At 41.4% G+C, this 15518-nt stretch overlaps 1 protein-coding gene across 1 annotated transcript in view; it reads left to right on the forward strand.

The window, feature by feature from the left end:
• The first annotated feature begins 372 nt into the window (after positions 1–372).
• LOC124789426 (2-iminobutanoate/2-iminopropanoate deaminase-like) overlaps positions 373–15518 on the forward strand; it is a 29830-nt gene continuing 14684 nt past the window's right edge. Inside the window, exon 1 of the mRNA XM_047256771.1 lies at positions 373–513. Coding sequence (XP_047112727.1) covers positions 449–513 — 65 coding nt within the window. The 5' untranslated portion in view covers positions 373–448. The remainder of the gene's footprint in view (positions 514–15518) is intronic.

The following is a 15518-nucleotide window of genomic DNA, read 5'->3' on the forward strand; positions in this document are numbered from 1 at the left end:
TCTGCACAGTCTTTTTTCTTTATTTTTTTTTTTCATGTTCGAGTATCAACGTTGAGGATCAGTTGTACGAGCATCGATCTTCTACAGCTTTTCCATTATCTCGCCACTGTTTCCTGGCATTTTAACTTTCCTATGTATGCAGTAGTAGAGCACACACTGCTGCAAAACGTGCTGAAAAGCTGTATGGTGGCATGAATAAGCGAGTCTGACTTTTTCTCGTACGCAGGAATGACAAGCACGCCTGCGAGTAGCTGTGTCATCGCGACCGTTTGTTGATCATCCTGCCTGGCGATAAGCGCCGATGAGACGCCGGAGGAGAACTGCACGATAACCGCCTTCTAGGTGACCTTGATCATAACCGGGGGGCCAAGGAAGTATTTATACAGTCGGGTTAGCAGCGGCACTGTCAGTGCCGTCCGCCTGCTCGTAGTACGTACTAACCGTCGCAATGTCCAAAACCATCAAGAAAATCATCAGCACCGACAAGGCTGCAGCGCCCATTTCGGCCTACAGGTGAGGATTGTTTACTCAGAACTTACTGAGGCAGTATGCCTCAAAAACAAGCGGCGTTACGGGAGTGTGCCACCGGGACTGATGTATTTCCCTCGCTTAACAATTTCAATTTTCTCTGCAATATTTCGAAGACTGGTGAGGTGTTGGTATCGGTAGTCTTAGACGTTTTTGCTGTCTGTATTGCAGCTGGGCCATTACTGTTCAAATCAGACCAAGTAGGCTAATTCGTCTGATGTGAACGCCTCAGTAATGTTTCATGTAGTACAGGGTTACGGAGTTTTTCAAAAATGGTTCAAATGGCCCTAAACACTATGGGACTTAACAGCTGAGGTCGTCAGTCCCCTAGACTACTTAAACCTGACTAACCTAAGGACATCACACACATCCATGTCTGAGGGAGGATTCGAACCTGCGACCGTAGCAGCAGTGCGGTTCCGGACTGAATCGCTTAGAACCGCTCGGCCACAGCGGACGGCTAGGGAGATTTTCTAAACGTCTTAGTGTATGTGTTTACGTTTCTGTTAGTGGAGGACTGATATCACCTCGAACTCCCGATTTCTGGATTTGAAGTTGAAGAGCATGAGAATGATCTCAAGTGCCCTCTGCCGTGCCAGACTAGCCGAGCGGTCTCGGGCGCTGCAGTCAAAGACTGTGCGGCCAGTCCCGGCGGAGGTTCGAGTCCTCCCTCGGGCATGGGTGTGTGCGTTTGTCCTTAGGATAATTTAGGTTAAGTAGTGTGTAAGCTTAGGGACTGATGAGCTTAGCAGTTAAGTCCCTTAAGGGTATACGGAACACCCTATGCTTACAATGTTAAATTGAGCTAAAAGTTAGGAACATTTTCTCATTTGTTATTTGGACGATACTCTTGATTTTTTCACAGAACGCAGAGATATGTTCTGCTTTTATGCTGAATTATTAATTTTGAAAAAATAATGTATAGTTTTTCAGATATTTAATTTTTTGTAAATGTTAAAAAAAGTTATACATTTTAACAAGTATTTTAAAATTTACGTCCATTAATACAAAATTTATCCACATATCTTTTAATTCAGATATATTAGAAGGTCTTAAGGAACAACTACAGAAAATTTCATCTTTCTACTGTAAATAGGCCCTGAGAAAATGTACCTTATACACAAAAAAACTTAAGTTACGGGAAATTAGCTTCAAAGTTTTTACTTCAGTACAAGCCTGCTCCATAGCTTGTATCATCAGAATCGTCCAACAGCTTCCTCTTGATGGCTCTGCTATGCTGTCTAGCCACCTTTGAATATACTTTTATGGCATTATCTGAAGACCTGAGCCGTTCCTTGTCCATACAAAGCATAGCTGCAGCAGTTCGTGGTCCTACACAGAGCCCCAACTTCTGCAGAACTTTGCACTTTGTTATATTGCCCTGATTGAATGATGAAACAGCATCATAAACGCCAAAGTGAAGTGTGTTTATACCCACAAACACAGTTTTAGGTAGACTATTCCATATCACATGGTTCACACACTCATTTGGATTTTGAGTCCAGCCATGAAGACATTTCTTTAGTAGACTAATATCTGCGAGGTCTCGGAATATTGGTTTTATTTCATCCATTATGGCAGGTGGCAGGTGATGAGGGTGATTGTATTGTTTCTTAGTTACCTTGCCTCTGTTGTACTTGCACCAGCTATCGTCTCCTTTTGAACATAGCCCATGTTGGGGATTCCCATTGTTTGAAGCTGTATGAAAAAACAGAGCCCAGACTGCTCTTCTCATTAATTCTGCATCTGCTGTATTCTGTCTTATTGCTAGGCCATAGCACTTCTGAATATGATCTATTGTAGCATCTGTCAGTCTATTTTTCCCATCTAAAGTTTTTCCATCGCTCAATTTCTTGCCTTTCATGCTAGCCTTGAGCTGTCGAAGTCTTGATCCCATCCTTTTCTGAACATGGCCAACACACTCCAGTTTGGAAATTTTCTCATCGTTACCATAGGGTCTCAGTTCCTCAATTTCTTTGAAAGCCTTTTAGTCACCATCTCCAATATAATTTATGTATCTAACGTTGTACCATTTTATTGAGCGTTGATAAATACTTCTTACACCAGCAACTTCCATACCACCACTTGACCCATAGTAATTTGCCATGCACTCCTCTTCATGTTTATTTTTCATTTTCTCCTTGCATCTGCAATGCTTGGAAAGTATTGCCACATCAACTACCTTACCAGTGTCCACACTTGTAGCTGTTACTACACCATTTAGAGATGTGTGGCCTCTCTTCTGCCAGCTTCCATCAAAAGCTATGGACAAGTATCTGCTATTATTATTTTCAACAACTGCTTCCTCAACAGCATCTTTCATGTTTTCCTGTGCCACATCTTCTACAGCAGAGCCTATTGCAATTATGTGTTTGTTAAATTTTGAAGGTGGAGGAGGGAGGTTCACCACACCACACAACATGGCACCTGCAGCCCCGCCCTTTCCTGTACACTGTAATCCATAAACCAGTCTAATGTTTATATCATATAGTTTACATGTATCTGCAGTAACATGTGAGGAATTGAAGAAAGTAACACTGTGTTTGCAATAACTGCACATCAACTCTAATTCACAAGCAAGCCCTACATGTAAGTTTGTTTTCAATGAAACACCACATTTTCCACATTGTTTGCAGCACACGTTGTTCTCCAAACGTCTGATAATAAGGAGACGTTAATTACCTCATATTTGGTAGTCCCAGCATTTAGTTTCTTGTATTCTTCTTCAATTCCAGCTAGTTTTCTTCTTGAAGCACTTTCCGGTGTAGTGGCAGCAGCATCACTCAATGTATCACTACCAGTGTTGAGGTTAGTCGCTACTGGGACATCAGATACTGATGAAGATGAATCAGACGAATTTTTCGTACACTTTACTTTCTTGCGCCAATGTACACGCTTTCTAAATACCTTCAGACTAGTTCTTAGCATGCTGAAGGAAAGAAAACTCAATGACTTCTCCACATACGACTTTCACAACAATGACATGGATGTACTCACAAAGGAAACAATACAAATGGTGCAGAATCTATTGTCAACTGTCTAGCAGTGTAGCCAACAGAAAAGCTAACTCTCTTGTGCTCAATTATATCTCTGGCAAGGCTGTCTATATCAGCTATATTTCGCGTCTCATATACAGGGTGCGGAACATCGTGTGTCGAAATTATTTTAAAAAATTATTTAAAATAGTTCTATTACGTCATCCAAATATTTTATACATTGTATTAAACGGGAGAGTCTAAATTTTTCCATAATGCATTTACCCAAAAATCGATTTTTTTCATCGAAAAACTCATACCGTATACCCTTAAGATTTCACACACACACTCAAGTGCCCTCTTTGTGCTGTCTGTTTAGTTTGTGGTAGCAGGTGTAGTTGTGTTATTTGCATGTATTAAACTTTTTAATGTTTTTAACACAATATATAAAAGACAATTAAAATTTATAAGACATAATATAATTGCTGTGTGTCCTTCACTTGACGATGTTTTCGAGTTACCGAGCCTGTCAGTCTTTATATTGAATGGTGTCTGAGTTTTGAGCACCTACGTTTACATCGACATCCTTACTTGGCAAACCACTGTGAAGTACATGACCGAGGGTATATCTCATAAAGGTGCGTTTACACCTGTGTGCCTTGCGCCTAGTGGTCGTGCAGCTGTGCTTGCCCCACACACAAGGAGAGACATGCGTGTAGGTTGCATGACTCTTCCCCAACCTCTATTCACACTGGACGCCACTACTTCCGCGTGGGGCAAACTACAGCCGCACTAGCGACTAGCAATGCTGTATACACACCATAACAGATATAACTGCTTCTTCCCGTTCCATCCACATACGAGGGCGGAAAGAATAATAGCTTGTACACCTCTAATTAGTGTGATCTTCTCTTTCGGTCCCTTAGGCAACGATACGGAGTAGGTTGTGGTATATTCCTAACTCTACCATTAAAGATAGTTCTTGAAATTTCGTAAGTGTGCTTTACGGGATAGTTTGCATATATTTTCAGGTTCTTGTTATTTCAGTTCTTTTTTAGCGTCTCCCCTGGGTCCGCGTGGCCTCCCCGTAGGGGTTTCGACTCCTCCATCGGGCATGTCGTGTGTGTTGTCCTTAGCATAAGTCAGTTTAAGTTCGATTAAGTAGTGTGTATGCCTAGGGACTGATGACCTCGGCAATTTGGTCCCATAGGATCCTACCACAAATTTCCAAAATTCTGCCAACTCCTTTACATACAGCTGACACTGTGTGATCGTACCATTTCATTTCCTCACAAACTGTTACATTCAGGCATTGTTTGGGTCAACCGATTTAATCTGCAATTCATTGTAACCATAGGATATTACACTACTGGCCATTAAAATTGCTACACCAAGAAGAAATGCAGATGATAAATGGGTATTCATTGGACAAATATATTATACTAGAACAGATATGTGATTACATTTCACGCAGTTTGGGTGCATAGATCCTGAGAAATCAGTACCCAGAACAACCACCTCTGGACGCAATAACGGCCTTGATATGCCTGGGCATTGAGTCAAACAGAGCTTGCATGCGGTGTACAGGTACAGCTGCCCATGCAACTTCAACACGATACCACAGTTCATCAAGACTAGTGACTGGCGTATTGTGACGAACCTGTTGCTCGGCCACCATTGACCAGACGTTTTCAGTTGGTGAGAGATCTGGAGAATGTGCTGACCAGGGCAGCAGTCGAACATTTTCCAGTCCAGAAAGGCCCGTACAGGACCTGCAACATGCGATCGTGCATTATCCTGCTGAAATGTGGGGTTTCGCAGGGATCGAATGAAGGGTAGAGCCACGGGTCGTAACACATCTGAAATGTAACGTCCACTGTTCAAAGTGCCGTCAGTGCGAACAAGAGGTGACCGAGACGTGTAACCAATGACACCCCATACCATCACGCCGGGTGATACGCCAGAATGGCGATGACGAATACACGCTTCCAATGTGCGTTCACTTCGACGTCGCCAAACACGGATGGGACCATCATGATGCTGTAAACACAACCTGGATTCATCCGAAAAAATGACGTTTCGCCATTCGTGCACCCAGGTTCGTCGTTGAGTACACCGTCGCAGGCGCTCCTGTCTGTGATGCAGCGTCAAGGGTAACTGCCACCATGGTCTCCGAGCTGATAGTACACGCTGCTGCAAACGTCGTCGAACTGTTCGTGCAGATAATTGTTGTCTTGCAAACGTCCCCATCTGTTGACTCAGGGATCGAGACGTGGCTGCACAATCCGTTACAGCCATGCAGATAAGATGCCTGTCATCTCGACTGCTAGTGATAAGAGGCCGTTGAGTTCCAGCACGGCGTTCCATATTACCCTCCTCAATCCACCGATTCCATATTCTGCTAACGGTCATTGGATCTCGACCAACGCGAGCAGCAATGTCGCGATACTATAAACCGCAATTGCGACCTTTATCGAAGTCGGGAACGTAATGGTACGCATTTCTCCTCCTTACACGAGGCATCACCACAACGTTTCACCAGGCAACGCCGGTCAACTGCTGTTTGTGTTTGAGAAATCGGTTGGAAACTTTCCTCATGTCAGCACGTTGTAGGTGTCGCCACCGGCGCCAGCCTTGTGTGAATTCTCTGAAAAGCTAATCATTTGCATATCACTGCATCTTCTTCCTGTTGGTTAAATTTAGCGTCTGTAGCACGTCATCTTCGTGGTGTAGCAATTTTAATGGCCAGTATTGTACTTATTTTCGTGTGTGCACGAGGAGTGCTAGTTTGGCTACCTTTATGTTTCTATTTATGTGCTTAAGGATGTCCTTAAGTTTTCAGATGATAGCCCTCACGAGGACTCTTGCGTGATATTGCTAGTAGAACGACCGCCCTTTCAGTGCTGTCGGATGTGTACGGTGTACTGCAGGTTGTCCGTGCGAGGTATTACTGCCAATGTGCCTTCTCTTTATGTCCGAAAATTATTCCCGGCGCACGCTACTCGCTTCATTGCTTTTTTTCCGTCACCTCCCCCTGCTTTCCGTTTAAAGCAGATTTCCTTGATCTTTTCGATAATGGCGAATCAGGTGGCTGGCGATACTTTAACAATGATTGAATACTGCTCATTAGTCCGGGATCCGCAGCAGATGGGACTTACAGAGGAAACATAGAAGATTCAAAGAAGAGCAACACGTTTGGTTACAGGTTCATTTAGTAAGGGCGAAAGCCTCACGGAGATGCGCAATCAACTTCAGTGGCAGACGTTGCAACAGAGGCGCTCTGCATTATGGTATGGCCTACTGTTAGAATTCCGATATGGTACGTTCCTTGTGGAGGCTACCGATATATTGCTTCCACCTACGTACATTCCACGAAAGTAAAATTAGAGACATTCGAGCCCACATGGAGGTTTACCACCAGTCGTTCTTCCCATGAACTGTAAGCGACAGGAACAGGTGAAGGGGATGTGGCATAGTTACACGAAATACCTTCCTCCACATACCACCATGTGGCTTGCGGAGTATAGGTATAGATCTGGATGTATTGTAAATTTGTTCAAATATAATAGGAGTAGATTTAATGTTGTTTCAAGTTCACACATTGCTATTCTTTTTATTCAGGTTAGTCATTGTTTTCAAATACACTTAGAGTAACGACATATTTTTAAAACCGTACATTCCATCCAAAATTTATTCTTAAAAATATGTCAGTGCGTATCTAGCGTTGTTTAATTGCAAATTGAGTGCACTTAATATAGATTAACGTTGACTTACTACTGTTACCGTATTGGGCGAGTTAACGAAACATAATTAGAGGCCGAGCGGTTAGAGGCGCAATGTCACGGATTGCGCGGCCCCTCCCGCCAGATGTTCGAGTCCTCCCTCGGACATCGGTGTGAGTGTTGTTCTTAGCATAAGTTAGTTTAAGTAGTGTGCAAGTCCAGGGACTGATGACCTCAGCAGTTTGGTCCCTTATGAATTCACACACGTTTGAACATTTTGAACATTAATGTGAACCTTTAGGGGGGAAATGCAAATGGTCCGAATTGTTTCAGTTCATAATATCAAGATTTTCGATACCAATTTCTGCAACAATAAAGTATAACAACTCCAAAAATTAATCTATGAGTCAGTACAGAATAAAATTAAAATTAATTTTACTGTCGCCTTGCTACAGCACGTAAACAAAGTTAAGGATGGTCCTTAATATTTCTGCCATCACACTGTCAAGAAAATTCACGTAAACTATGATAAGGGACATAACGTTGTTTACCGATACTTTGCTTAAATAATTATTTACGTTTACCCAATTAGCAATTTGCGCTCAGGAACACATTCAAGATCTTTATCTGAATCGTCGTTATCCACACCATCCTCAGATTTGTGCAAATCGTCCCTGGAAAACATTTCCTTGGCACGAACACTACACACGTTAGTACTATGGCGACAAAATTTTTGGCACTTACCACTGTTTAGATTAACACACCCTGACAGAATTGCCATTATTGAGAATCTGAAATTAAGAGACAGAGCTGCCGTTTCTCGAGTTGTCGTGAAACTATCAGGTAATATGAATAAAGCACTTCACGTACCATGTTTACAAGCAATAAGTCTGTTTCTCATCGACTCTGCTCTACCATCGTTTACAAGTGGTTCAAATGGCTCTGAGCACTATGGGACTTAACATCTGAGGTCATCAGTACCCTAGAACTCAGAACTACTTAAACCTAACTAACCTAAGGACATCACACACATCCATGCCCGAGGCAGAATTAGAACCTGCGACCGTAGCACTCGTGCGGTTCCAGACTGAAGCGCGTAGAACCGCTCGGTCACACCGGCCGGCCACCATAGTTTACAGCCAGGTGTTCAAATCACTGGACACGAAGTACTCCCATCACGAGCGCCGGATCGCTGACGACATTGCCTGAAATAGGTAGCCGGCTTCGATCCCCCTACAGACAAGCGATTTCAGCCATTGTTGCGAACGCCACTGTGCTCTGAGGCGCTGCTATGCAAAGTGGTCAGCCGTCATGCCTGCTAAGATTGACAAAAAGATGGGAACTTATTTTTGGAACACCTTTCTTCAAAACTGCAGCCTATCTTAAGGAATATCGCGCCTTACATTTTTTATTGATGTCAAGTATGTTGTAAACGTATTTCCAATCTGTATTTCGTAAATACATCTTAAAATTCCTGTTTCACTGTCCGCCCCGGTAGCTGAGTGGTCAGCGTGACAGACTGTCAATCCTAAGGGCCCGGGTTCGATTCCTGGCTGGGTCGGAGATTTTCTCTGCTCAGGGACTGGGTGTTGTGTTGTCCTAATCATCATCATTTCATCCCCATCGACGCGCAGGTCGCCGAAGTGGCGTCAAATCGAAAGACCTGCACCAGGCGAAAGGTCTACCCGACGGGAGGCCCTAGCCACACGACATTTCCATTTCCATTTTTCCTGTTTCACTGAATACGGCAGACGTGCTTAACAACAAGTATTTGCACTGTGTGATCAAAAGTATCCCGACGCCTGGCTGAAACTCAATCACTTTTTTACGGTAACATCATAACCGGTTTCGGCTTTCAAAGGCCATCTTCAGCTGCTGCAATAGAGAAGAGAAATGCTTGACAGAAAACAAGTTTAATTATTTTCAGTATATCTACTTCTGAGCTTAATAAAATGCTATTAACATGGTTGGTTGGACTGTGGACCAGACTACAAAGGCCATTGGTCCCTGCTATTAACATGCATATGGTTCATACATATGGCGGCATTTGATGAATAAGTATTCATGTGTTATCAGCTAAACATGAAATCTGAAATCAGGGAATTACCCTGATGGGAAAAAATCACAGCACCACAAAATTATTAATGTAGGGTAATGAAATTTAGGGAATACATTTGTTTAGGTAATATATTTAGGTGATTAGCATTGAAAGTTCACAGGTTAATATAAGCACGAGATGAGCTATTGCAAATGTGAAATGCTGGTACGTTAATAACCAGTGTAGCTGCCAGAATATTGATTGTAATTATGTCATATAGCTGCAGGATGTTAGTTTGTGGAATGGAGTTCCATGCATGTTACACCTGGCTGGTCAATGCCGGGACGGTTAATGCCAGTTGAGGATGACGCTGGAGTCGTCATCTGATGATGTCCCGTATGTGCTCTGTTGGAGACAGGAACAAGGAACGTACCCTATCGGAATTTTAACAGTAGGCCATACCATAATGCAGAGCGCCTCTGTTGCAACGACTGCCACTGAAGTTGATTGTGCATCTCCGTGAGGCTTTCGCCCTTATGAAATGAACTTGTAACCAAATGTGCTGCTCTTCTTTGGATCTTCTGTATTTCCTCTATCTGTCCCATCTCGTGCGGATCCCGGACTAATGAGCAGTATTCAATCAAGTATTGTTAAAGTATCACCAGCCACCTGATTCGCCATTATCAAAAAGACCGAGGAAATCTGCTTTAAACGGAACGCTGGACAGGTGACAGAAAAAAAAAGAAATGAAGCTCTTCTCTGGATCATCTGTATTTCCTCTATCAGTCCCATCTGGTGCAGATCCCAGACTAATGAGCAGTATTCAATCAAGTATTGTTAAAGTCAAGGCCCCAGGAGTAGACAACATTCCATTAGAACTACTGATGGCCTTGGGAGAGCCAGTCCTGACAAAACTCTACCATCTGGTGAGCAAGATGTATGAGACAGACAAAATACCCTCAGACTTCAAGAAGAATATAATAATTCCAATCCCAAAGAAAGCAAGTGTTAACAGATGTGTAAATTACCCAACTATCAGTTTAATAAGTCACAGCTGCAAAATACTAACGTGAATTCTTTACAGACGAATGGAGAAACTGGTAGAAGCCGATCTCGGGGAAGATCAGTTTGGATTCCGCAGAAACGTCGAACACGTGAGGCAATACTGACCTTACGACTTATCTTAGAAGAAAGATTAAGGAAAAGCAAACCTACGTTTCTAGCATTTGTAGACTTAGAGAAAGCTTTTGACAATGGTGACTGGAATGCTCTCAAACTGGACCTGCTGGACATGTTTGTCCCACAATATTTCAATCAATATTTCAATCATGTTGGGCCCTGAAACTAAGCTCTCTGAATACCAGTAACTGTTTTAGATGTCCAAATAATTTTCCTGCCAGATACAGAAATTTATTTATTGCATACGAATCATGCTATGTTACCACGATCTGTGCTTAAGAAGACTGCAAAATACAAGTATTTAAGTGCAGGAATACCACTGGATGGCCATACTTTTGAGATTCTAAAAGTTGCAAAATCTTTCCTAGATATTTGTAAATGAGAAGTGTCTGCATATCTCATAGGACACCTAACATTTCAAATTTCACCATTTCAGTTCTTCCTTTCTTATTTACCTTGTCAGACTAGGTTAATTCCAGGTAGTGCATGATCTGACATGATGCTCTACTGAGCTCTTGACATCACTGTCATACTCATTTGAAAGTTAGGCATAAGGTCTTAATCATCACCTTGAAAGAATCAAGCTACAACCATGAAGCTTGATGATGGTGTTACTCCTTCCCTACAAGTCCAGCCTTCACTGTGATGAATTTTTCCCAGCAATGGATGATTTGATGGAGGCCTTGGATGCAGAACTCTGCATTTTGGCTATACAGAAAACATTTCACCTTGAAACTGTTGTTCTAGAAATTACTGCCACACTATGATTTCTTCATCCAGGGAAAGATGAGGAATGGGACTGCAATTAGGCTGTGCCACAGGAGCTCGCACCACAAAAATGTATAATGAATGTGGTGGCCCTCTTACAGTTATAAAAGTTGTAGATGTTATCATTTTTCATGAACTTATTTTACTGAATGTGTCAGTGGACAGCTGACATGAAATTTAAGTTATAATTTACTTTTTACATAGTGTGCTCCCTTTGTTCAAATTCCCAGAGGAACCTTTCAGAGCTCAGCTGGCAAAATCATTAACACTTTTAAAAGAATTTTTAATGAAATTCTGGAAGTTTGAAATATTACAGGTAGTGCATTTATTAAAATGAAGATTCAAAACAATTAGTCTATACCATTATTTGAAACGTTCACTTAACTTAGATTGTTTGATATTGATAATATATAATACTGCCATTTTTTCTCAGTTGCTCCTTCAGTTGATGTTGTTGTTGTGGTCTTCAGTCCTGAGACTGGTTTGATGCAGCTCTCCATGCTACTCTATCCTGTGCAAGCTTCTTCATCTCCCAGTAACCTACTGCAACCTACATCCTTCTGAATCTGCTTAGTGTATTCATCTCTTGGTCTCCCTCTATGATTTTTACCCTCCATGCTGCCCTCCAATACTAAATTGGTGATCCCTTGATGCCTCAGAACATGTCCCACCAACCAATCCCTTCTTCTGGTCAAGTTGTGCCACAAACTTCTCTTCTCCCCAATCGTATTCAATACTTCCTCATTAGTTATGTGATCTACCCATCTAATCTTGAGCATTCTTCTGTAGCACCACATTTCGAAAGCTTCTATTCTCCTCTTGTCCAAACTATTTATCGTCCATGTTTCACTTCCATACATGGCTACACTCCATACAAATACTTTCAGAAATGACTTCCTGACACTTGAATCTATACTCTATGTTAACAAATTTCTCTTCTTCAAAAACACTTTCCTTGCCATTGTGAGTCTTCATTTTATATCCTCTCTACTTCGACCGTCATCAGTTATTTTGCTCCCCAAATAGCAAAACTCCTTTACTACTTTAAGTGTCTCATTTCCTAATCTAATTCCCTCAGCATCACCTGACTTAATTCGACTACATTCCATTATCCTCATTTTGCTTTTGTTGATGTTCATCTTATATCCTCCTTTCAAGATACTGTCCATTTCGTTCAACTGCTCTTCCAAGTCCTTTGTTGTCTCTGACAGAATTACGATGTCATCGGCGAACCTCAAAGTTTTTATTTCTTCTCCACGGATTTTAATACCTGCTCCAAATTTTTCTTTTGTTTCCTTCACTGCTTGCTCAATATACAGATTGGATAACATCGGGGAGAGACTACAACCCTGTCTCACTCCCTTCCCAATCACTGCTTCCCTTTCATGTCCCTCGACTCTTATAACTGCCATCTGGTTTCTGTACAAATTGTAAATAGCCTTTCTCTCCCTGTATTTTACCCCTGCCACCTTCAGCATTTGAAAGTTGTGCTGTATCAAAAGGATAAGAAAAAATTTCATCTTTTGGAACTGAAATTTTGTTTGGGTGTACCAATCATATTTCACTTATCTGCATAACACCAAGAAAATTATTTAACTATACAGATTTTGGTAGGAGATCTGTTGTTATTCTTGGCAGTTCATTTAAGTTATCTAACTATTTACACATAGATGCTTCTGTTTTTTATATGCTTACATTCATTTTATAACCTTCTCATGTAGTACATGTTCTTCTGTATGTACTAGATGCAAATAGTACAGGTTTCCAACTGATTGGTCCCATTTATACATTCACAGCATATAATTTATCCTGTTGCAACTGCACATGGTCTTCCTTATGTGCTATAGGGTTGACAAGAATCATGGGAGCTGCAGAGAATGAGAGGAAAATGGGTTGTTGGAGTCGGTATGGAGGAAGGGTGGGTGTTTTGGGCACTTTGTGTGTGTGTGTGTGTGTGTGTGTGTGTGTAAATGTTCCATCATAACATACCAAAACCGAATGACAAAAAGTATTAGTGATATCTTCAAAATTAAAAATTGTGTCAGAGGAGAAAGATAAGTACAGCAGTTCAGAATGTGTGAATTTTCACATAACAGCTGCAACCCTACATGCATTGGGATGACTGCAACAAATGTTAATATCAGGCACAAAGAATATATAAGGTCACTGAAGAGTGGGTTTACCCACTCCACATATGCAGAACATAAAATAAAAGAAAATTACCATCTTGCCTGGATATAAACAGAGATTGCAGTCTTATGCCATAACAACAAAAGAAAGGGAATGTTCACCCTACCAGTCAGCCCTACAGCCTGTGAGCAGGAAAATGTGCAGTGTGCAACAGGATAGGTTGTGTCTAGTGCAATGTTTGAATGTGACTTATCAGTCAAACACCCATACTATGTGTATCTAGTACATACAGAAGACCACATGAATACATGAAAAGAACATCAAATGAATGTCAGTGTAAAAGAAACAGAATCCTATATTTGTAAATAAACTGCTCAGCAAAACTTAAGGATGAGACAGATTAAGTAACGTAACAACATAACAGAAATGAATGAAAGTATTGGAGGATATTGTCAGAGGTATCCCAATCATGCACAGAAAGATGGATGTCACATGGCATAAGAACAGCATGACTGTAGCGTCACAAGACAATTGAAGGAATAGGACAGTTGTGTCAATAAGAAAGCAGTTATGGTGTTCTGTGGTGTTGTTGTTGTTCATTACCACATGGCCCAGAGACAACATCTGCTTATTTTCATACAGGGAAGAATTATTGTGGAACTGGAAGAGGGACAAAGTATGACAAGTGAAGCCCTGGAGTTTGGTATTGCTCACACCATTGTTTCACATGCATGGGGTGTTTTTTGAACCACAGGCACTGTTGCCCAAAGGGCAACTACAAAGCAAACAATCTTATTCTTTATATTGGTTCAGAAACTGCACAGGAGTGATCTCTTTGTCCAACAACCAGTATGCTGTGTTCTGTTGACACCTGCACATCAGCAGAACTGATTGGGATGGTGCCAAGAGCATAGGGACTGGACCCGTGAGGAGTGGGTTCACCTGCTTTTCTCTGATGGGAGCATACTCAGTCTGAGTAGTGATTCTAGCTGTACCCTCACATGGCTAGAACATGTAATGCACCCAGGAAAATTGCCAAACATGACCATTTTGGTGGTCCAGGTGTTGTGGTGTGTACAGGCATAATGTTGCATGAGCACATTGATCTTCAAATACTTGAACAATACGCTCACTGGTCAATGTTATTGTGACACTGTACTCCTTTGCCATGTGCGTTTTTTCTAGGGGTGCATTAGCTCTGACCTCATTTTTATGAATGTAAAATCCACAACCGCATCAAACAGCACTGGTGGAGGAGCTTTTGAAACAAAAGGATCTTCAGTGAATGTACTTCCCTGCCTGTTCCCCATAATTAAATCCCATTGCGCATGTGTGGCATGCATTGGGGAGATGTACTGCAGCACATCCACAAGCACCAATGATCACCCAGCTGTTTGTAACCTCACTGGTGGAGGAATGGAATGTCCTACCACAAGTCCTTACCAACCTTGTATCCAGCATGGAAATATATTTTGCTGAGCATACATTGTTGTCTGTAGGGATTACACACCCTATTAAGAACACTGTCCTAGCTTTTTTTAAAGTCCACGGGGTCGTCATGACTTCATTATAACTATTGTCTTTGAATGAAAGTGACATTTCTGTTTCTCTCATTGCGTATTTCTTTCAGTTACCTTCTGCACTATAATGAAGCTCTTCTTTCTATATATAGTCTAAGTTTCATCAAATTGTGTTACTTGGCAGTGAAATGTCATGTTGAAGATCATTACTCCTTAAGATTTGCACACCAGTGTATTTAGATAACACAAATGAACTGCCAAATATTACTACAAATCTCCTACAAAAATATATATACACTTAAATAATTTTCTTTATATTATAGACCAGTGATGAGGCCTGGCACTGGTAGACACAAATAAAACATTTAGTAGCAAAATATGGATTTTTTTTCTTTTCTGTACTACCAAATAAACAAGTGAAGCAGCCAGAATCGCAGGAGAAAATAAACTTAATTGGTTGTGAGTGTATTTTATGTTACTTGAGTGATTACAAAACTGGACCAAATTTACAGAGAACTATCAGTATGAGTCCACTTATTAGTATGACACTGCACCTCTTTTGGCCTACGTTCATGCACTGATTTAGTTGGGAAGGATGTCATAATGCTGTTGTAACCTTTCCTGAGGCAGGTTGGCCACAACTATTGTAACTTGTCCT

The sequence above is a fragment of the Schistocerca piceifrons genome, chromosome 3, assembly GCF_021461385.2.
Source record: "Schistocerca piceifrons isolate TAMUIC-IGC-003096 chromosome 3, iqSchPice1.1, whole genome shotgun sequence".
NCBI classification, from domain to species: Eukaryota; Metazoa; Arthropoda; class Insecta; order Orthoptera; family Acrididae; genus Schistocerca; species Schistocerca piceifrons.